Source organism: Nyctibius grandis, chromosome 2 (assembly GCF_013368605.1).
Source record: "Nyctibius grandis isolate bNycGra1 chromosome 2, bNycGra1.pri, whole genome shotgun sequence".
Classification (NCBI taxonomy): Eukaryota; Metazoa; Chordata; class Aves; order Nyctibiiformes; family Nyctibiidae; genus Nyctibius; species Nyctibius grandis.
Window position 1 is genome coordinate 96,775,249 of NC_090659.1, and position 21,341 is coordinate 96,796,589.

The following is a 21,341-nucleotide window of genomic DNA, read 5'->3' on the forward strand; positions in this document are numbered from 1 at the left end:
CCAGCAAGTGACAAACTTCTCAAGACATCAAGACAAGACTCCCATCCCTCACAGGAGGGAGCCTCCCGCCATTATCATCCACCACTTCCTCCCAGTGCCAATAACAGTTCAGGGTCATCTGGATCCAATGCGTCCCCTGACACAGGTTGTTCTTCCTCATCCACTACCATGGCACTACACCTATCCTATAAATGCTCACCTGCAGGCAGAGAACGAGCCTGCCTTCTGTTGCCAGCAGTCACAAGCTTCCAGTCTTCCCCATCTTAGGAGTCTCTAGCCACTGCTTATTTGAGCACAGCTTCTAGCTGTCCCTCCTTCCATGCAATGTAGAGTTTCTGCTCTTCTACTCTCTGCAAAGACTGTCAGTCTCCTGTTTCTGTTCCCTATGGTTATGCAGCCCGCTCACCTCCTGCAGTTGCTTCACCTGACAGCCCAGCACCTTGACCACAGCAGAACCCAACAGATAAGGCCACCATCAGGCTCTGCCCCAGGCTCAGGGAAAAGTACCAGTCACTCCCTGCAGCCCGACACAGAATCATAGAATAGGTTATGCTGGAAGGGACCTTTAAAGGTCATCTAGTCCCAGCCCCCTGCAATGAGCAGCGACATCTTCAACTAGATCAGGTTGCTCAGAGCCCTGTCCGACATCCGCCACACCATTCCTCTGGAGCTCTGGTCTGGGCCAGCCTCCCACGTGCCAGGCACAGTCACTCCAACCAGGGCAGGAGAGCACACTTTCAGGTGCATCACTGCACCCACTCCAGATGTCTCAGTGTCTGGTGCCTTCTGCACCCCCTTCCATGCTAACAGCTGCATAAACAGCTAAATCCCTGTTAGCCACCCCATGTCACAACAGTCTTGCAACGTTTGGAAATACTACGGCCAGGGATGTGGATGCAATAGAATTTTAAAAAAAGGAAAAGCTTGACATGAGAGCAGAGTTATAATTTTCTAAACCACTAAAGCTAGAAATATCTCACCTCTCCAAAACATCAAAAACTTTTTACTGTTTGTTACAGGCAATTCTCTTGCTTTTTGCAAATGTGTGTTCTAGTACAAGCACAGTGGCATTTATCAGCATACAAAAGGCATGTCAACTCCTACTCTTCTCCTAGACAGCACTTAGTCTCAAAGACACACCACAGATAGTCTTATGACATATCCCAGGAAAAGGCAGTTTTAAAATAATTATGCAGAGGATGTGTTCTCATGCAAAACAACAAAAAATCATTAAAAGACCTCCTCTCTTTCCAAGTTGTTTCTTTAAATACTCATTATACAAGCAAATGACATAAGTGAAGAAGCTGTGAAAATTATAAGGCATTATTCCCTGCTTATAATTCTCCTTCCCTGAAAATAAAAAACACATGACTTTTTCTCGCTAGCCATTGGATTTCCGTTCATTAGTTGAGTTAGGTTGGAATTTTCTCATCGTAATATTCATTTCTGACCAAAAACTTGACACTGCTCAACTGTTTCTAACTGGATACCGCTCTAAAAGATTTCTACTTTTAAAGCTACTACCATTATCTACTGGAACAGAACAGCTGAAGTTTTTGGGCTAGATGTTCAATATTACAAGTGATTTCAGAGACTGAAAAAGATCTAAATCAACACTTTTCTGCTGAAGGCTGTCATATTGGCTCAGAAAAGCACCCGCAGACCTGTTCCCTATAAAAGTCCTCGATGGTAGCAAAGTAATTTTCAAAAGTGAGACCTAATCTCCGTGACTAGATCTACTTTAACCGATTAGGAGAACTTCCCAGTTCCCAGGTCTAGGTGCAGGTGCCTGCCAAATCATAACTCCATTTCAGCACTGAACTCTGGCATGTGTTGCTGTGGAAGATGGAAAAAAAATCTTTGGCATATACTACAATAGGATCTCCATCCAGATGATCAGGAAGAGCAAGTTAAGTCTGGATACAGCTTGTCAAGTTGCAGAGAAAGCATTTTATTATCTCCCTGGATTGCTTCTGAGTGAGCACTTATAAAGAAGGATGTTCTTGTGCACTCCTTATTAAAATTACTCTTCCCAGTGCAGTCACATGTCGCACAGGGCCTCCCGTACAGCTTGTCTAACACTTCACTGAATGTTGTTTTCTATACAAGTGTCCTGTCCCCAGGGTCACGAACAAGTTCCGCAGTGCCCTTTTACTCTTCCATGACTAGAGAAACTACAGGTTTGCAGCCTACCAAAAAGTGGGAAGGCAGTGATTGTGCTGCTTTTAGAGGAAGAACATTATTTGCCTCAAGTTTTGTTTCACCAAATGACAAAGAACAGAACATGAAGGAACCTTCAGAGGTCATTAAACTCACCCCTCTTCCCAGGCTGTCTGACTGCAGTTAGAAAAGGAGGTAACATAGATAATCACCAGTCTTACTATAGCCATGGGATTACACAGTTATAGACAGCTGGAAGGTATTTATTTCTACATGAGGACTGATCTAATTCACCTCCATTAAAGAACTAAAGTGTAATGCTTGTTGTGTCACATCAGGGAGCTGAAACCAGAGAGCAGAAATTTAGTCAATATGGTATCTCTTACCATAAAAAGTCTTCGGAATTTTTTATCCACATTAAAAAACTATTACTGGAATCAAAATACTGTGTTCAAGAGCGAAGTCACTATTTAAAATGAAGATAGCTCTCCATCCAAGTGTCTTGGGTTAACCCCATTAGGCAGTTAAGCCCCACACAACTACTCGCTCACTCCCCTCCCAGTGGGATGGGGGAGAGAATCAGAAGAGTAAAACAGACAAAACTTGTGAGTTGAGATAAAGGCAGTTTAATAAGTGAAGCAGAGCTATGTGTGCAAACAAAGGAAAATAAGGAATTCATTCACTACTTCCCATTGTCAGGCAGGCGTTTAGCGATCCCCAGGAAAGCAGGGCTTCATCATGTGCAACGGTGATTCGGAACGACAAACACCATAACTGCAAATGTCCCCCCTTCCTCCCTCTTTCCCCAGCTTTTATTGCTGAGCACGACATCATATGGTATGGGATACCCCTTTGGTCAGCTGGGGTCAGCTGTCCCAGTGTGTCCTCTCCCAACTTCTTGTGCTCCCTCAGCCTGCTCACTGCTGGGGCAGCGTGAAAACCAGAAAAGGCCTTGATACTGCATGAGCACTGTTCAGCAATAACTAAAACATGGGTTGTCAACACTGTTTTGGTCACAAATCCAAAAAATAGCACCATAGGAGCTGCTATGAAGAAAATTAACTCTATCCCAGCCAAAACCAGCACACCAAGATAGAAAGACAACGACTGTACTTCTCCATGAGCACACCCTCCTGAATAACTAGCAAAAGCAACAGTGACAGCTACAGGGGTATACTGCAGAGTGATATATGCAGAAGCAAAAATAATCTGTAACAGAAGGGAGGAGGTAAGGAAGAGATAACACAAGAAAAGGAGAAGGAAAAGTCTGTAAAGCATGGAACTAGGACCACACACAGGACTTCACAGACTAGCCAGCCTTAGCAAATCAAGAGTATGTTATTCAGACACATAAAACCTTCAGCTCCAATGCTGTAAACTCATAAACATTGTTGCAAGAGTGTTGCAATGCATTAACTTTTAAAAGCCTCGGCCACATAGTTAGGAATAGTAAGTAGGACATCACAAAACACATCGACAACAAACATTAAATAAAACAGCATGCTGTTGGTGATGTTATTAACCACAGAAAACATCACCTAGCTAAATTAAATCTCTTCAAACCATATGGATGATAAACTACTAGATGCTTACACGTCCGTATGAAAATACTATTAAAAACGCAACAGCAAAGTGACAAAACAGAATATCTCGAGGCCTCTGAGGTCTTTAATATTAACAATCTTTCTAAGAGTAAACAAAAGACTGAAAAACAACTCACCTGATTCCCCGTTTCTGTCACTATTTCTCCTCTGGCGACCTCAGCTCGTTCCTTGTTTCGGCAAACCAGATGAACCGTGCCACCTGGTGGAGTTCAACAAGAAACACATTTGATAATTAATTACTAACTGTGTTTGGGGGAGGCATCAGCAAAGAGGGAGGGCCAGGAAGAGACGTGCAGTTCTATTTTGGGGTTAGTTTTTGATACAATCCAACTGAAACAAAAAACCTTTTGTGATTGCATTCCAGTTTGTGGGAAACGTATAGCCTGCTAGCAGCAGTGGCAATACTGGTCAGATGGTCACCAAAATATCACGGGAGCTTCCCAGCAGGCAGAATGTTCCTGAGCTGTGCACAGCCAACAGTCCCACTTCTCTGCTGCCAAGAGCTGAGCAGGTGATTTTTCATCAGTGCTGCTGAAGCTCAGGTCTGTGGAGCTCTCAGGGCTCCCGTGACACTTGCTGATGAGCTGGGAGCAGGTTAGGGCCACAGCACTCCACAGCAGTCCCAGGTCCACCAGCTTTGGGCCATTCCTAGGGACAAATTCCCCCCAAAAGGCACAGAGCCAGCAGTACCATCAGGCAGACCAGACACACCAAGAATCCCAACAGCATCTACCAAAGGGCCGAGGCAAACAAAATGTTCAGGACAGAATGAGTAGATGTACTAAGAAAGCTGGAAGATTTCTGCTTGGCTCTGGTCACTATGAAGCCAGGAGGGAGAGAATGTGTCATGCTGTAATAGGGCCCCCAAGCAAGGTTCTGTGCATAGAAAAGGTTGCTGCAGTCTAGGCACTGTCTGTACAAACCCTTTTCTGTCAAGTTTGCACATCGTGTTTAGTGTTGATAAAATACCAGGGCTACACTGGAAATGGAAGCTAAGGCATCTGTGTCATAAATGCATCTTTTGGCACATGCCTTAGAACGCTCAGGAAAGGGCCTGAACAACACAAGTAACTGGAATTGCTCTGTGAAAAGGAAATAAAAATGCCAGATATCAGAATTCTTCTCAGCAGTGGGAGAAATGACAAGGACCATAGCCACAGCCTGGGAGGCTCAGGTCAGGCATTAAGAAAAAAGTTTTCACTGTTTTTCTTCTAAATAGATCAGGCTGTCCCAAGAGGCTGCAGAATTTCCATCCTTGGGGGTTTCAAGATGCAGCAAGACAAAGCAATGGCTGGTTTGATCTAGTGTTGGCAACGGCCTTGCTTCAAGTGGGATGCTGGACATGATGACTTCTAGACGTCCCTTCCAACCAACTTTTCTACAGAAGGAATACACAGGGCAAGGCTCCGCTCAAAGGCCTGGATACTTAGCATGACCTCGTAACTTAGCCACATTAAAGAGAGCCTTCAAAAAGAGGACTAAAGTACAAGTAGGCATAATTCTATTTTTATGCTTTGTATTCTCTGATCATTACAAGTAATGTGTTAATCTCAGTCACAGGAGTACCTGCACTCTTTACTTTTACCTGTTGTTAAAGGTGCTTTAGGGGTTGCTAAGCAGTCCACCGCTAGAAGGCTCAAGCAATGGAATCACAAAGGATTGATAATAGCAACAACAGTGCCAGGTCACTCTTCTAGTGCCCAGAACCCAAATGCAAGACACCAGGTCTACTGTAGGGATAGAGCAGTCACATACTGCTCAGCCCACTGTGGGGTCTGATAATGAATTTTTCTGTCTATATGAGAGAGGTTTTTCCAACTGAGCACCACTACAGCAAGTATATTTGGCATGCAGCTGATGCAGGCAACAAGCCTCAAGGTTCTTCTGAAGTTTTCTAACAGGGTCTGATTCCCCCACTGCGCTGCCAGAGTTGGCTGGGTTACTTTTACCAAGTGTGCAACTGCAGGCAACAGTGGGAATCTAGGATAATAATACAAATGACGCTATCCAATGCTTAATACAGTTTCATCTTCAGTTTGTGTTACACATATGCCATGCACGGAAGGGACCATGCACAGGCAGGCACTGAACATATACAGATCAGAATGAAACTCCCAGGGAGAGCAGATCTCATGACTGAGAGAAAAGGCAATCAGAAGGGGCAGTGTCCAATGCTCACCTCTTTGGCCTTTCTCACAGTAACTGCAGGCTTCACTGTAAAGGAGGGTTTTAATTACAGAGCTTAAGACAGTTAAGGATGTGCATTTGCAGATGTTTAAGGAGCTCTTCCCAAAACATGGGGTACGGCACAAGTAATGCGTGCAGGTACAAATTAAACACATGGAAGTAGTAGCTGGCCTTCAAGCTGATCAGGAACATTCTCGTAGTCTACAGTGGAAAAACATTCAATGAAAACAGAGGTGGGTTCTAAGGGCTTTGAATATGAACTTTTTTCTTGCTGTTAAGGACAGAGGGGAGTTTTGGTGTGACCTATGGGCTAGGAAAGGGTTTTAAATATATTTTCCATTGTAAAGATTGAAATTATTTGAACTTAAACAACACATGGGAATTGTCAGAGTGGTTGGGAGAAGACTGCATCAAACTGGAAGTGCAGTTCACAAGACATATAGGAAAGCCCAAATCTGCAATACCCCTAAGACACTGATTCAGAGAAAAGCTGAACTCAGGCTAAAGAAATTGTCATCAAGACCGTCATTATTTACAAAAATCTGAAGCGCTTGAAGATAAAGCCAATGTAGTTTGGTTATTCTTTTGCTGAGTCTGAATTCCATATTTTCTTGTCATGGTGTAGTTGAAGAGATTCAACTAGGAGCAACAGCCCCAACAGCTGACATTGAGTTTCAGAGCAACATGTGTAAGGATAGGATCAGGAAGACACTGTTAAGTCATTTTAACTTCATATGCATAGCAACACCCACACAAGGTATCAGACAAGCAGTCTGAGCCCAAGGTTGTTCTTTGCACTCTGAATACTAGACGTGGTGACCAAATCCTTCACAGATCCGGTCAGCCTGACAGCTTGCGAAACCTGGCAGGCATATCCATTTGTGAGCAAAACAGTCACCAGACGAAGCAATACTTACATAAGGCTATTATACATAATGGCAGTAGGGGGAACTTGGAATCAATCACATACTGGCATTGATGGGGATCACTAACCCAAACGCTCTTTGATGATAATAATTTTGAATTAGTTTAATTTAACTGAGTCACCACTTTTCTTCATAAGATAGTTATGAAACCTAAGCAGGCAAAGAGACAGCAAAGAGCCGCAAGCTCCTCCCTTTTATTCTACATGCCAAAACTCCTAGCACTCTTGCACAACAGGAATTATTTTGTCAACTCTGAAAGGGATTAGGTTTATCCTTCAACAGTAGCTAGTTCCAGTTCATACCATCTCCTTGCTTACAGAGAGCAACAGAAAAAATGGTTGCATGTCATCAGCTACAGGGCACAAACTCGAGGTTATTATCATTAAGATTAAGCACAACTACGTGGCTTCTTTTATACTCTCCCACCACAGCTTATCAAAGCTAATTGTTTTCTTTCATCATATGATACATTTGTCAGTTCTTCAAAACAGTTCAAACTCAGCCAGGCTGCTACTTGTACTGAATCAGCCTTAAACAGACCTTGATCCATCACCAACATCCTTAGATGCCACTATAACACAGTTTCGGTAAACATGCACTTGAGAAACACTTTGCAGATCCTCTCCACTAATTCTGTTTCATTATTCCAGTTTTCACAGCACTGATCATGCTTAAACCTCTAATCCACACTAACAGCCCTGTAAAATAACACACCTGACCCCTCACTCCAGGGAGATGCGTGTTTGTGTTTGCACTGGAAGGCCAAACCTGCTTCCTTCCATCTTTCCTGTAACGACCCCTCAGAGCTCCTCGTTGCAGCCCGGCTCACCTCTCCTCGCAATCTCTTTGGCTGTGGCCCTGCCAATGCCACTGTTCGCGCCAGTGACCAGAAAGGATCTTCCAGCCACGTTCACCTCCACATCGGCTGGGTTGAAGTGCTTGGAGGCAGACTCATAGCCGCTCCTGAATAAATCAGAGACACCTGTGAGAAACTAGAAGCGAGTACTTCTAAAAAACACAGGGGAGGGTTGAAAAGCACTGTCCCCTCACAGCTCAGCATGTGCTAAACGCCCCCCCCTCCCCGTTGCTCTCTGTACTCGTGAGACAAGCCACATACAGTGCCAGCGACACTGCAACGAGCGATGAAGCAACAACTCATTTTTGCCCGCCACACGGCCCGTTTGCCCGCCACACGGCCCAAACTGTGACACCTGGGAGGTGGCCCAGCCGCAGCCCCAGGGAGGTGCCTGAGAGGGCCCGGGGCAGGGCAGGCCCAGGCAGCGCGCCCGGACAGGTCTCACGGATAAAGCGTTTAAATTTGTCCGCTCTGGCGGGGTGGGGACGCTTCGATAAAAAATATTAAAAAAAAATAAAGCGTTTAAATTTGTCCGCTCTGGCGGGGTGGGGGCGCTTCGATAAAAAGTATTAAAAAAAAAAAAAAACAACAAAAAATCACCTCGAAATGGTTAAAGGCCCCGCGGCCGCACAGAAACGCCCCCAGCCTGCCCGCAGCGCAGCGCCAGCCCCGCCGCGGAGCCCGGGGCCGGCCGCCGCCCGTACCTCGTGTATTCCCCCAGCCCCTTCACGAACCACGCGGCGTTGCGGTACCAGGACATGGTGCTGCTGCCGCCACGGCAGTGCTGGACCCGCCCCGCCCCTGCCCTTGCATAAGGCACCCGGCCCTGCCCTGCCCGCCCCCGTTAGGTACGGGCCGAGGGGCGGCCCCGCCCTGCCGTGCCCGCGGCTGCCGCTGCCATTGCGGGCAGGCAGGGGTGAGGGGTGCCAGGGAGGGGAGCGGGTGCCTGGGGGGGCGGGGGGCGGTTTGTGTCCCCTCCTCTTCCTCCACAGTGGTTTGTGGGTTGTTTTTTCTTATCCCATTTTCCTCCCTTCTTCATTAGCCAGCACGGAAAAGGGTCTGCTCTTAGCCACTCGACCTCGGTGCCTCCGGCCAACCGGGCCTTTTGGCAAGTGCCGCAGTTAGCCCCTGCGGCTCTGGAGATGGCTGTGTTGGCGAAGGCGGTAGCCGAGGAAGGAAGGAGAGTTTCCCAGGGCAGCTGCTCGGGACAAATGCTGCTGTCAGCCGAACTGGAGCTGGAAATGGGGTGTCATGTTTTGGGAACGGGGAGCAGTGCTCCAGGGCCTGGGCCTGCATCCTCTTCTCTGGAACGCTGTCAAAGGGACGCTCTTGCAGAAACATAAACAACCGTGTTGTGCCACACCAAGTAGCAGTTTCTGTAACAAATAAGCCCATGAAATTCCCGGCTCCTACTAATGTGGTAAAGCATACCAGTAGGAAAGGGTGCACAAATGGCCATTGCAGTAGAGGGAGTGAAATTTAAAATGTGTTTTCAGTTCCTCTGGTATGTGCCTTGGAGCTATGAGGCCCAAGAGAATCACTTGGAGTTGCACATCTGGACAGCCTGTGTTAGCCATAAGGAAGTTGTCATTATAGGTATAATTATGTTTTTAAGTACATTAAAGGACTGTGCACTTAAAAAGTTCAGTGTGCAAGTTAGATAAATTCATATATTTTACGTGGTATGCAGGGCCACACGCAGAGAAGCTACTTTGGGAACCCTATTCAGGTTTTCATGCACTTAAGTTACCTGGTTTCAATAGCAGAGATAGGGGAGGAATGGGAATATTCTGTCTTTTTTGACCCTCTATGATAGCCTGGTACTTCTTTTTCTAAATCTCTTCACTCTGGCAAAGGCCTCGTACTGAAGTCTTCCACTTTCTCAGCACGTTGTGTGAGCATTAGGCTCACAAAAGGTACTTCCCACCATGAAGTTAAAACTTTTGAACTCAGCACTGTCCGCTTGTACAAGGTATTGTATGTGAGATATGAGTTTTGAGAGGGCAAAAAGACACATTTTCACAGTGATATTTTCTTCCCTTCAGAGACCGTCTAGCTAAATGTCATACCTTTGCATGAAATCTGAAAATGCGTGTTCTTATTAAAGTCGAAAGAATTTATTTAAAACCAGCTGCCTGAGTCAGTTTTAACTGATTTTGTTCTTGGAAATGGCTGGGAGTTTTTGACTAAGTGTTCCTAAACAATTACTCCTGATTCTGATGCTCGAAATGGAGATTTCTGGCCCAGAAAGGAACAGCTTGGCAATACTGTGAGTGGCAGAACATTATTTCGTGTAATGGAAAATGAATGGCAGCCTGAACTACAGATACAGGGGCGGATCAGGAGCGAGTTGAGAGTTTGTGGGTGCGAATTAAGGGGCAGGCTGGCAGGGGTGATACTGTTGTGGGTGTCTATTACAGGCCACCGGATCAGGATGAGGAGGGTGATGAGACCTTCTACAGGCAGCTGAGAGCAGTCTCTCAATTACAGCGCCTGGTTGTTGTGGGGGATTTCAACTACCCTGATATTTGCTGGGCGGCCTACTCAGCCAGCCATCCTCAGTCCAGGAGGGTCCTCCAGTGCATTGATGATAACTTTCTGATGCAAATGGTGGATGAGCCAACTAGGAGAGGAGCGCTGCTGGATCTGATCCTCACTAACAAGGAGGGTCTGGTTGAAGAGGTGAAGGTTGAGGGCAGCCTTGGTTGTAGTGACCATGAGATGGTAGAGTTCAGGATCTCATGTGGCAGGAACAGAATAGCTAGCAGAATCACAACCCTGAACTTCAGGAGGGCCAACTTTGGCCTTTTCAAGCAATTGCTAGGCGAAATCCCATGGGACAGGGTACTAGAAGGTAAGGGGGCCCAAGATAGTTGGTTAGCATTCAAGGACTGCTTCTTCCGTGCTCAAGATCAGAGCATCCCAACAGGTAGGAAGTCAAGGAAGGGTACCAGGAGACCTGCATTGTTGAACAGGGAACTGCTGGGCAAACTCAAGTGGAAGAAGAGGGTGTACAGATCGTGGAAGGAGGGGCTGGCCACTTGGGAGGAATATAAGTCTGTTGTCAGAGGATGTAGGGAGGCAACTAGGAAAGCTAAGGCCTCCTTGGAATTAAACCTTGCAAGAGAGGTCATGGACAACAGAAAAGGCTTCTTCAAATACATTGCAGGTAAAGCCAACACTAGAGGCAATGTAGGCCCAGTGATGAATGAGGTGGGGGTCCTGGAGACAGAGGATAAAAAGAAGGCGGAGTTACTGAATGCCTTCTTTGCCTCTGTCTATACTGTTGGAGGCTGTCCTGAGGAGCCCCAGACCCCTGAGGCCCCAGAAGAAGTCAGGATAGAGGAGGAATCTGTCTTGGTAGATGAGGGCTGGGTCAGGGACCAATTAAGCAACCTGGACGTCCATAAATCCATGGGCCCTGATGGGATGCACCCGCGGGTGCTGAGGGAGCTGGCGGAAGTCATTGCTAGGCCACTCTCCATCATCTTTGCTAAGTCGTGGGCAACGGGAGAGGTGCCTGAGGACTGGAGGAAAGCGAATGTCACTCCAGTCTTCAAAAAGGGCAAGAAGGAGGACCCGGGTAACTATAGACCGGTCAGCCTCACCTCCATCCCCGGAAAGGTGATGGAGCAACTTGTTCTTGGTGCTGTCTCTAGGCACATGAAGGATAGGGGGATCATTAGGGGCACTCAGCATGGCTTCACCAAGGGGAAGTCATGCTCAACCAACTTGATAGCCTTTTATGAGGATGTTACCCGGTGGATAGATGATGGTAAAGCTGTGGATGTGGTCTATCTTGATTTCAGTAAAGCGTTTGACACGGTCTCCCACAGCATCCTCGCAGCTAAACTGGGGAAGTGTGGTCTGGATGATCGGGTAGTGAGGTGGATTGTGAAGTGGCTGAAGGAAAGAAGCCAGAGAGTAGTGGTCAGTGGGACAGAGTCCAGTTGGAGGTCTGTGTCTAGCGGAGTCCCACAAGGGTCGGTTCTGGGACCAGTTCTATTCAATATATTCATTAATGACTTGGATGAGGGATTAGAGTGCACTGTCAGCAAGTTCGCTGATGACACAAAACTGGGAGGAGTGGCTGACACAACGGAAGGCTGCGCAGCCATTCAGAGAGATCTGGACAGGCTGGAGAGTTGGGCGGGGAGAAATTTAATGAAATATAACAAGGGCAAGTGTAGAGTCCTGCATCTGGGCAAGAACAACCCCATGTACCAGTACAAGTTGGGGGCAGAGCTGTTGGAGACCAGCGTAGGGGAAAGGGACCTGGGGGTCCTAGTGGACAGCAGGGTGACCATGAGCCAGCAATGTGCCCTTGTGGCCAAGAAGGCCAATGGCATCCTGGGGTGTATTAGAAGGGGTGTGGTTAGCAGGTCACGAGAGGTTCTCCTCCCCCTCTACTCTGCCCTGGTGAGGCCGCATCTGGAATATTGTGTCCAGTTCTGGGCCCCTCAGTTCAAGAAGGACAGGGAACTGCTAGAGAGAGTCCAGCGCACAGCCACGAAGATGATTAAGGGAGTGGAACATCTCCCTTATGAGGAGAGGCTGAGGGAGCTGGGTCTCTTTAGCTTGGAGAAGAGGAGACTGAGGGGTGACCTCATTAATGTTTATAAATATGTAAAGGGCAAGTGTCAAGAGGATGGAGCCAGGCTCTTCTCAGTGACATCCCTTGACAGGACAAGGGGCAATGGGTGCAAGCTGGAACAGAGGAGGTTCCACTTAAATTTGAGAAAAAACTTCTTTACGGTGAGGGTGACCGAACACTGGAACAGGCTGCCCAGAGAGGTTGTGGAGTCTCCTTCTCTGGAGACATTCAAAACCCGCCTGGACGCGTTCCTGTGTGATATGGTCTAGGCAATCCTGCTCCGGCAGGGGGATTGGACTAGATGATCTTTCGAGGTCCCTTCCAATCCCTAACATTCTGTGATTCTGTGATTCTGTGATACATACTATGATGTCTGTAAGTATATAATTGTGAGCTATATGGAAATAGTTTTGTGATCATCACCTACAACGTGCAATTAGCAACCAAAACTGTACAGCCTAGACTGCTATAATGATGTTAGATAATCACACTCGGTGTGAACAGAGCAGATGTTAGGCTTGTGCGCATGCTGCATACAGGCTGAGATAATGTCCCCTCTTCCTACTTTCAATTCCTTGCCCTTCAGCTTCTCCCTTTCCCTCACAGCCTGTACAAGTCTGCCTGGTTACTCTCCTCAAACCCTGGCTCAGGGAAAATACACAGCAGGGGAAAATCAGAGAATTATGTGGGCATGCCTGCTGTTATGAATGTCCAGGCAGAAAACTGCAATGCTGCCCCACATTTTTATGGTAGTTAGTCTGACCTTGGGCTTTGTAACCCTCGGTGCATCTCAGTGTTAGGAGAACAATAATGTTCCAAGGTTGCTTACCCCACAGAATTAGCTACGTTCTTCACAGGAAATATGGTTTCAGTTTGAAAAACATTAGCAAACCCCAAACAGAACAAAAACCCTGTGGAAGTTTCTGTGAGTAAATGCAATAAGCCAGGTTGTGCTTTATTCCCTTGTCATTTCCTTGTTTACCCTGTTTATTTCTTAAGCACTCAGACTATGGCTTAGTACAAGCAAAATGGGATGATGGCTCTGATGTGTTTTATTTGTAGCTTCAGTCTGTGTTCTCATAGACTGAGGGGTACGTCCCTGCAGTCTGCTGACCTCTGAAAGTAAATGGGGAGTGTGCAGATACACAGGATTCCTTGCAGGCTAAACCGTTTGGACTGTAATCAGCGAGATGCTGGATGGTGCAGCCCTGAGGTACTATCCAATGTGAGTATACATGGCAGAAGCTGTCCATGAGTCAAACACACAAATATATTACAGTATCCGGGCAATGGGAGTAGCTCATAATATTTTGGGGTTTAAGCAGTAATGAGCAATTGCAGCATATTACTCTTATTAACATTAGAGAAGATGAGATTGTTAGGAAGACATTTAAATGTAGGATTGGGAACTAGTGTCACCCTGGTAAACACACAACATTCTCTGAGGATATTATATAAATACTGTAGCACCACTACTGTGATGTTAGCCATAACCTTCTAACAAATGCCATTTTCAGGAGATTTTGTAAACACTGAGAAATGGTGCCCTTGCTAGAGTGCAACAATCCCTGAGCACATTCAGCTAAGAGATTTCTGCTTAGAAACACTTGCTTTTTCCATAGTGAGGGCCTAAGCTTGCACCCGGAAAGGAATTATCACAGCATGGTGTTGATGCACCATGAATAAATATTTCAGCCGTGAAATCTCTCTGTCTGAACAGCTTCACATCAGAAGCAAGCTGTTGCACACTGTCCTAACACCTAGATGTTTCTGCTCCCTCATTTCACCCCCTGTGATGTTTTGCTTTTGTATTTTTGTTCTAGAGGCAGGAGGCTGTAGAGATTGTATGAGTGTTCTCTGCTAACCCAGCCACCACAGTGGTGAGGCAGAATGGGTTGTGTGCAGGAGAAAGGTAAGATATAGTTTTGCCAAGAGTTGGCTGGTGATAATGAAGGGCCTGCCTCGCAGTACTCTCACAGGCAAAACTTATGCTCACATCGAGTTTTGGCTGCGTGTTTCCTTTTGTACTGAATTCTAGGTTGACACACCTTGTTAGCTGAATAAGAATCCATTCTGGAGCTTTGGAAATTTGGAATGTTACAGCTTTTGGTTTCTTTCATGATTGCTACTAGCTTAGCATTAAACTCCGATAGGACACTGTTCTGAATGTGAGGGATTTTGTAGATAAGGAATTCTCATGGACTGGCAGCCAGCATCTCAGATAGATAGTTATCAGAGCCAGAAACTGATATATATGTGTAACCTGGCTCCCCCACGGGAAGTGGGGGGATCAAGAGAGCCACAAGTCTGTTGAGCTCCCGACATTTCCCTCATTTGAGCACAGAACAAAATGGCTTCACCCTGGCTAAACACAACGCAGTGTTTAGCCCTGATAAAACATACCCACATTAACTGTTCCCTTTGAGGACTACAACACTTCAGGTATACCTATACTATGAAATAACTCATAGCATATTCCTAGGTCCTGATCATCTTATTGTCCATACTAGGCAAATGGTTGTTGATGCCCAGGATCTCTTTAAGTAGTAAACTGATACTTCTGTCCAAAACAAGCTCACACATTGTCGGGGGTATAGTTTGCTCAAGGGATAATTAGTTCTCAAGCACTACGGATGAGACTGCACCAGAGTTAACACTGCACAGCCTGGCCTGGCACTGATGATCCTGCATTCACCACTGTATTTACCAGTGTAGAAATAGTCTGTTATGCAGGCCCTCCATAAATGCAGATAATCCTCAAAGCAAATAAAAACTCTGGAGTGTTGTGACTGTGAGCCTCCAGATATTAGGGCTTTTCATACATGCCTCTCTGGCCCCCAGCTGAACTCATATGAAAAACACATCTTAGACTTGATCCATCTTTGTACCTGTCAACAAGCAAGGAGTGTTAAGCAAAGTTTTAATTGCCTCCCAACACAAAAGAAAAGTTGAAAATGCCAATTGCTGTTAAGGGCTGTGTGTTTCAGCATGTTTCGTATTTTCTTTCCAGGGGACAGATCTAAAAGGTAGAGTACTCAAGAGCTGAAAAGCAATTATATATTATACAAGATGTTTAAGAGCAGCTTCAAGGCCATCTTGCCAATCTCTTTTATTATATATTTTTTTTTGGACAGGCTAAATTCTGTCTTAAGAGCAACTGACTCCTTTGCTTGCTTCCTACCAGAGATCTGGCAGGCTGTTGCGCAGTCTCTCCTTTCCTTGCAGTTACCAATTTTCTAAAAAGTGTCTGTGCCTGCCCCCATTAAATCAATCAGAACTTTGCCACTGATTGCAATGGGAACAGGAGCAGGCTTTAAGGGGCAGATTTGCAGAAAAGCTCGGCACCTATAATGGGGCCAGGTTTTCAAAGGAAACGGCAATCATGTGCAAGCCAATGTTGCTCTGGGAGCCACTCCCAACCCTGCATTTGCCAGGCTGGCCTCAGCTCTGGATGCAGAACACTTGAAAACTCCAGCTTTAGAAACTAGCACTGCCCCAGTGAGTGTAATAGCAATTAAGAGTTGTCAGCAGCCTAGGGAGAGCCAGTCAGCGCTCTTCCTTTTCCCTGGCTGAAGCAGGGGGTTTGGTGAGTGGTTGATGAGGAACATCCAGGCCCTGAGGTCTCAGGGACATGTCTGAAGTGCTTATGCTATTAGCAGGGTGAGAGAAGCAAAAGCTTCTCATCCTGAATGCAGGGAGGGGTCAAAGTTCTGGCATGTGTAGTGTTTTTATGAACTGTAGGGTATTTTCTTTGTTGTGTGCTCTTACAACCAAGTCATCACTAAGTTTGCCAGCTACTGTCATCAGCAGTGTTGTTTCCAATGAACAGTCAGGCTTTCCACAGACCAAATAGCCTTTTGTTCTCGAGAAACAAATGTGGCAGTATGTCTTCAGCTCAGCTCAATCACTCCTTTTTATGCAGGGGCCAGTAAAAGGAATCTCTTACTTTGCTTTGTCAGAAGTATAGGTTTGCTCCATCAACTGTTGAGGGCCCTGGTCTCTGAGAGCCTGCAGGGCTTTTAAGTTCCGATCACATAGGCTCATGCACTTACACTGGTCAATATCTTCCTCCCTGCATTTTTATTCAAATGAGACATTTGATAGAAATTCACTGTTACAAACATGTCGATATGATTTCTCAGAACTTCATACAATTTTCTCAGAAACCTGTTCTTGCAATACAATATTTTTCTTTTTAGGAGCTTTCTTGTACTTCATTTTCTTGTACTATGCGATATCAGATTGCACTTGTCACCCTTTTTCATTTTCCCTCAAATATTATACTTTCTAAAACTGTTTTCTTTTTCCTCTTATGGCTAGCACCTGTGGGACTTTCATGTACTCCACTAGTGAACAGGAACCTGAAGCAACATAAGCTAAGAAGCAAAAATTTCAAATTGCAGTCCTGATGTAACAATCCTTTCTATATTGTATGTAGAACATACATTGGTCTTCATCATGATGCAAAGTCCATATAAACTAGAATCTGGGGAAGATGAATAATCAGAGATAAGATTCAAGATAACTTACAGAAACTGATCTGGTTTAGAATGTTGTACAATGTATACAAGTTATCACCAGTTTAATCTTCGTCTTTGCCTGTAAAGTCAAAGCATTTAGGCTCATTTACACCAACTGTTCACATTTCAGGATCTGAGGCATTCAAAATGGTTCTTGACATAACCTAGAATAGCTTTTGCTTCTTTATTTTTTTTCTGCACAGTCACCTTGTAGATTTGAAGTCGGATATCTTGGGACCTCATAAAGCTCAGAGCAAGTGCTGTGTGTGAGAGATCTACTTCTCTTCTCCAACAGCACAACGTTCCTGTTTCTGCTCCTGAGGAGATGAGGTCTGTGATAGGTCTGATGCTCATCTTTCCTCTCTTCTTTGGGTCAGCAGGTAGGAGCTGTCTGTGTTCAACATTTCAAATGAAAAGAACAAAACATTTGCCTGTCTGGCTGCAGCTTTTAAAATAGCTGCGGGAAGCTCCTCCTTAAAGCTTTGCAGTGTTATGCCCATTGCTAAAGAAGGTAGAGTAGTGGGAGGACAAATATACTGTGGGCAATAAACTGCAATAAGCGTGATTTATTTCATGGTTGCTACCATTGCATTTATCATATGTATATGTCTACAGCCTCTGTGTGCTTGCAGAAATGTCTTTGTGTCTTTACATGATTAGATTTCTGTAGTACCCACAACTAGCAGTGAGCAGGCTATCTAATCCATTGAAGTCATGTGTATTTTTTTTCCTTTAAAAGCTAGAAATAGACCTTTGTTTCTCAAGAAGGGGAGATGATTTAACTGAAACAGTTACAGCTGATTTCCTGCATTGTAGTCAACACATTTCTGAGTTCATAATGATTAGTTTAAGGGTGTATTTTGTCCAATTTCCAGAAGCCATTTTGATTACTGTGAAAAAAAATGAACATTTTCAATTTGTAATTTTAGTCTAGTGGCAAAGTATTAAATGTTTTCATACCAAGGTGGAGATTGTATTTTCAGCCATTTGACCTTTGGGCTGTAATGACTTAACTTCCCCACAGCCGTTTGCTGAGGAAATGTGCCTGCTTCTCCAGAGACAAGAGTATATGTCTGGGACACCATCAGTTTGTGGCAATTTAAAACGTTGCTGCTTGCACGTTAAGGTGCTGTGGACCATGCACATCTTCCTAGCTTACCCCAAAGTGAGATAAAGTGCCTTCAATCAAGCTACTTTCATTTGGGTTTAAGCTGAGTGTTTTATTTAGACACTGGAGTAACCCAAGAGAAACTATGCTGCTGATGGTGGGTCAGGAGAAGAGTGGTAACTTAGTAAGTCACTGTAAATCAGTTCTATTCAATCATATGCCCAAAACCATCTGTCCTTGCTCCACACCTGCATGATTCCAGCCTGCTGAAGGAGGCAGCAGCAGTGAAAGTGCAGAAGGCATGCTCAGATCTCTCTGGATACAGAACTGATGGCTCCAACGATTTTGGAGGTGTTGATGTTCACACTTGCATGTGCCATAGCTTATTGATGTACACAAGTAAGGGCAAATACTATCACAGAATCAATTCAGAATTTTCCTCTCCTAGTCCTAACAAAGCTTTTTGTTTACTCTATATAACTTCAAAGTATTTCACAAATGCCTTTTGCTTCATTAATACCTCCTCTGTCTTTGCATTTGTGCCAATCAGGTACTGAACACCAGCACTGTGATTTGGCAGCACTTTCCCAAGACGTCAATGAATGTGCTGGGTTCTCATACCTAAAGAATTAAGCCTCCATGGTAGGCTGTAGGGAATCAGTCAGTCTTAGCCACCCCTGAATGAGACATAGGCCTCAGGCTTACTGTTGTGTGGCTGAAGTTTGATAAATCATTGCACATCTGCTGAGCTGCTGTAACTGTGCTCACACAGGCACACAGAAAACATGCAGCAATGTGAATTAGCTTACACCTCTTCTCCGGGCTGAACTAAATTCACCTCATATTTGCTCAGATAGGAGCGCACACATCATCACTTGCTGCAAGGTCACTGGATGTGCAGTGCCATGGGAAACAATTCAGACTTAATCAGGAGTATGAGCCCCTAGTTCTTTGTGATCAAGAATTATTCTAGCAGCATTTTGCAAGAACAGGGAAGTTTGTACTGGAGTCATATGGGTGGAGTGTGTGTAGCTACTTTCTTATAAATTTCTTTTGCATTATCAACTGAGTATAACTTTCTTTTTTATGCCTGTTCCAAGCTTTTGGGTAAAGTTCATGTGTAATGATAAACAGCTGCTTTGTTGCATTCGAGTGATAGATGGAGTTATGCCTGCTGATAGGCAATTTCTTAAACACTTTGGCATCTTAATGAATGAAAGATGCTCTCCACTGAAGGTGAAATAACTTAGATCAGTTCAGAACTGAACACTGAAATCCAGAAGCCCAAGTGCTGAGCCAGTGAAGTATTTGGGGTGGGAAGGAGGAATTCTAGCATTCCACCATTGGCAGCACTTAATATTTCAGAAATGTGTAGGACCTTTAGAGAGACAGTGGAGAGCATGGGGTGGAGCAGCTCTTGGGAAAACACAGCCCGTGATTTCTCCCAGACACAATCTGAGGCCCATGAATAAAAAGAAAGATTTCCATTGGTCATATCTCCCTACATACAACCACGCATGGCCTAAGTAGGCCAGCAGTGTTAGTAATTCCCATCCTGTGGATTTCTGAGCAGGAACAGCCTGAATGTGACTTCTCCTGAGTGGCTGTTGCAGAGCAGGGGAATGCTACACTGATGCTGCCCTCTTTTCAGATTCTTTCACCCTTTATCCTACCATCTTTCTAAGATTAGTTTTCTGGAAGTAAATAATTCTTAAAGCCAGATCCTGGATAAAAATCCTTGTGGACCAAATGCACCCCTGGTTAAACATACAATAGCCCCTGAGATAAATGTTCATGGTTGAAGATGGGTGGTTCCCACAGATGTTACACTGTGTTCAGCCCCAGTCCCAGGAAGGGTGGTTGAGCAGACCCTGTTCAGCTGTGGCATATTGTTGAGGTTCTTTTACAGATCTCTCCTTTCCACAAGCATTGTATAACTCCTTTAGGTTTCTCTAAAACACATGTTTCAACTGTGTGGGTTTTGACAGAAAAAGTACCCAAAACACACATCCTTTTCTGTGCCTGGGGCCACCCTCATGCTTGTATAGAGGGGAGCCCCCCAGTTTTGACCATATTAACAGAAGTACATAAAAGCAAAAGCAGAAGGAGCACTTTACACTACATTCATCAACACATGAAAAAACAATCTACCAGGACCAGTTATGGGCTTGTTCCATTACATGTCACAAAACAATTGTCTCTGTGCATGCTGATGCTTTTAAAGCTGACACTGCTGTTGACTTAAAAGCTGTTTGCATTACGTCTGTCCATTAAGTATAGATTTCCATATGTACAGCACCAAGGTGAACAAATCAAATGTACACTCACACCACAACCAGAGAACTGCTGTAGTGAACACATCTGCCTGAAATTCTCACGTCCCTGCCCCTGTCTTAGTATCGTGTTTTATATTTAAAATACCAACATAACATCATCAGTTTTTCGATGAACTTGATCACGATGGTTTGACAACCATATTTGTGTTGATGTTCTACTGACAAATTACTGTTATACAAAAAGTGGAGGAGTCTCCCCAGATTGGGGAATGCTGAGCCCTGGTTAAAGCACTGATCTGATACTCAGTAGCTCAGTTCCTTGTTCTGCCAAAGACTTGCAAAGTGGCCTTGGCTCAGTTTGGATGTATTGGATATATATGGATATATTCAGACTATCTCTTTTAGCACCAAAGTTAGATATAGATGCTTCCCAATCCACATTCAGAAGAGACCTGGGGGCAATATTCAGGCTGCCTTTTATACATGCTGGTATTACTATCGTAGCTACTTACTGGCTGGTCTAACAGTGGCCTGAACAGCTCTCTAGTGAGCATCTAAGTTACTGTCATAGAATCATAGAATCATTTTGGTTGGAAAGGACCTTTAAGATCATCAAGTCAAAGTCCATGCACCTTTCAAGGTGGTCTGAATACAGCCCTTTATCTCTTTGTCTCAGCTCCTTCATCTGTAATGCAGGGACAGTAACATACCTCAGCAAGGCTATGGAGATGTTCGGATCCCAGCAAAGAGGACAACATGGCTACTTTTATAGGCAAAGATGTACTAGACTGAAACAACATAAGGGGACCTGATTTTAGAGGAGTTTGCCATCTGCAAGAGCTTACTCCAGATAGAATATCCAAGAGTTAAAAAAGGGATGTAGAAGTTAGCAAGAGTGCACCCTGGCATCTGTAGCAGCAATTTTACATTGACTGTGCTGTATTCCAGCTTAGCTATTTCCAGATGGCACTGTATTTTACAATTTCCTCTTGCAGTTGACTGCTGTCATACATATATATAGTACAACAAAGATGTACACAAGGGTGAATTATTGCCTGTTCTTTGTTGTACACTTTTTCCCAAACATCTGGGGCTTTATTTATGTGGTAT

General features: G+C 44.9%; 1 protein-coding gene across 2 annotated transcripts in view; it reads right to left on the reverse strand.

Moving 5' to 3' along the window:
• DHRS12 (dehydrogenase/reductase 12) overlaps positions 1-8,495 on the reverse strand; it is a 29,662-nt gene extending 21,167 nt beyond the window's left edge. For both annotated transcript variants that reach the window (XM_068425459.1, XM_068425460.1), the window contains exons 1-3: positions 8,438-8,495; positions 7,707-7,840; positions 3,881-3,963 (exon numbers count right to left, since the gene is read on the reverse strand). In XM_068425459.1, coding sequence (XP_068281560.1) covers positions 3,881-3,963; positions 7,707-7,840; positions 8,438-8,493 — 273 coding nt within the window. In that variant the 5' untranslated portion in view covers positions 8,494-8,495. The remainder of the gene's footprint in view (positions 1-3,880; positions 3,964-7,706; positions 7,841-8,437) is intronic.
• Positions 8,496-21,341: the final 12,846 nt, after the last annotated feature.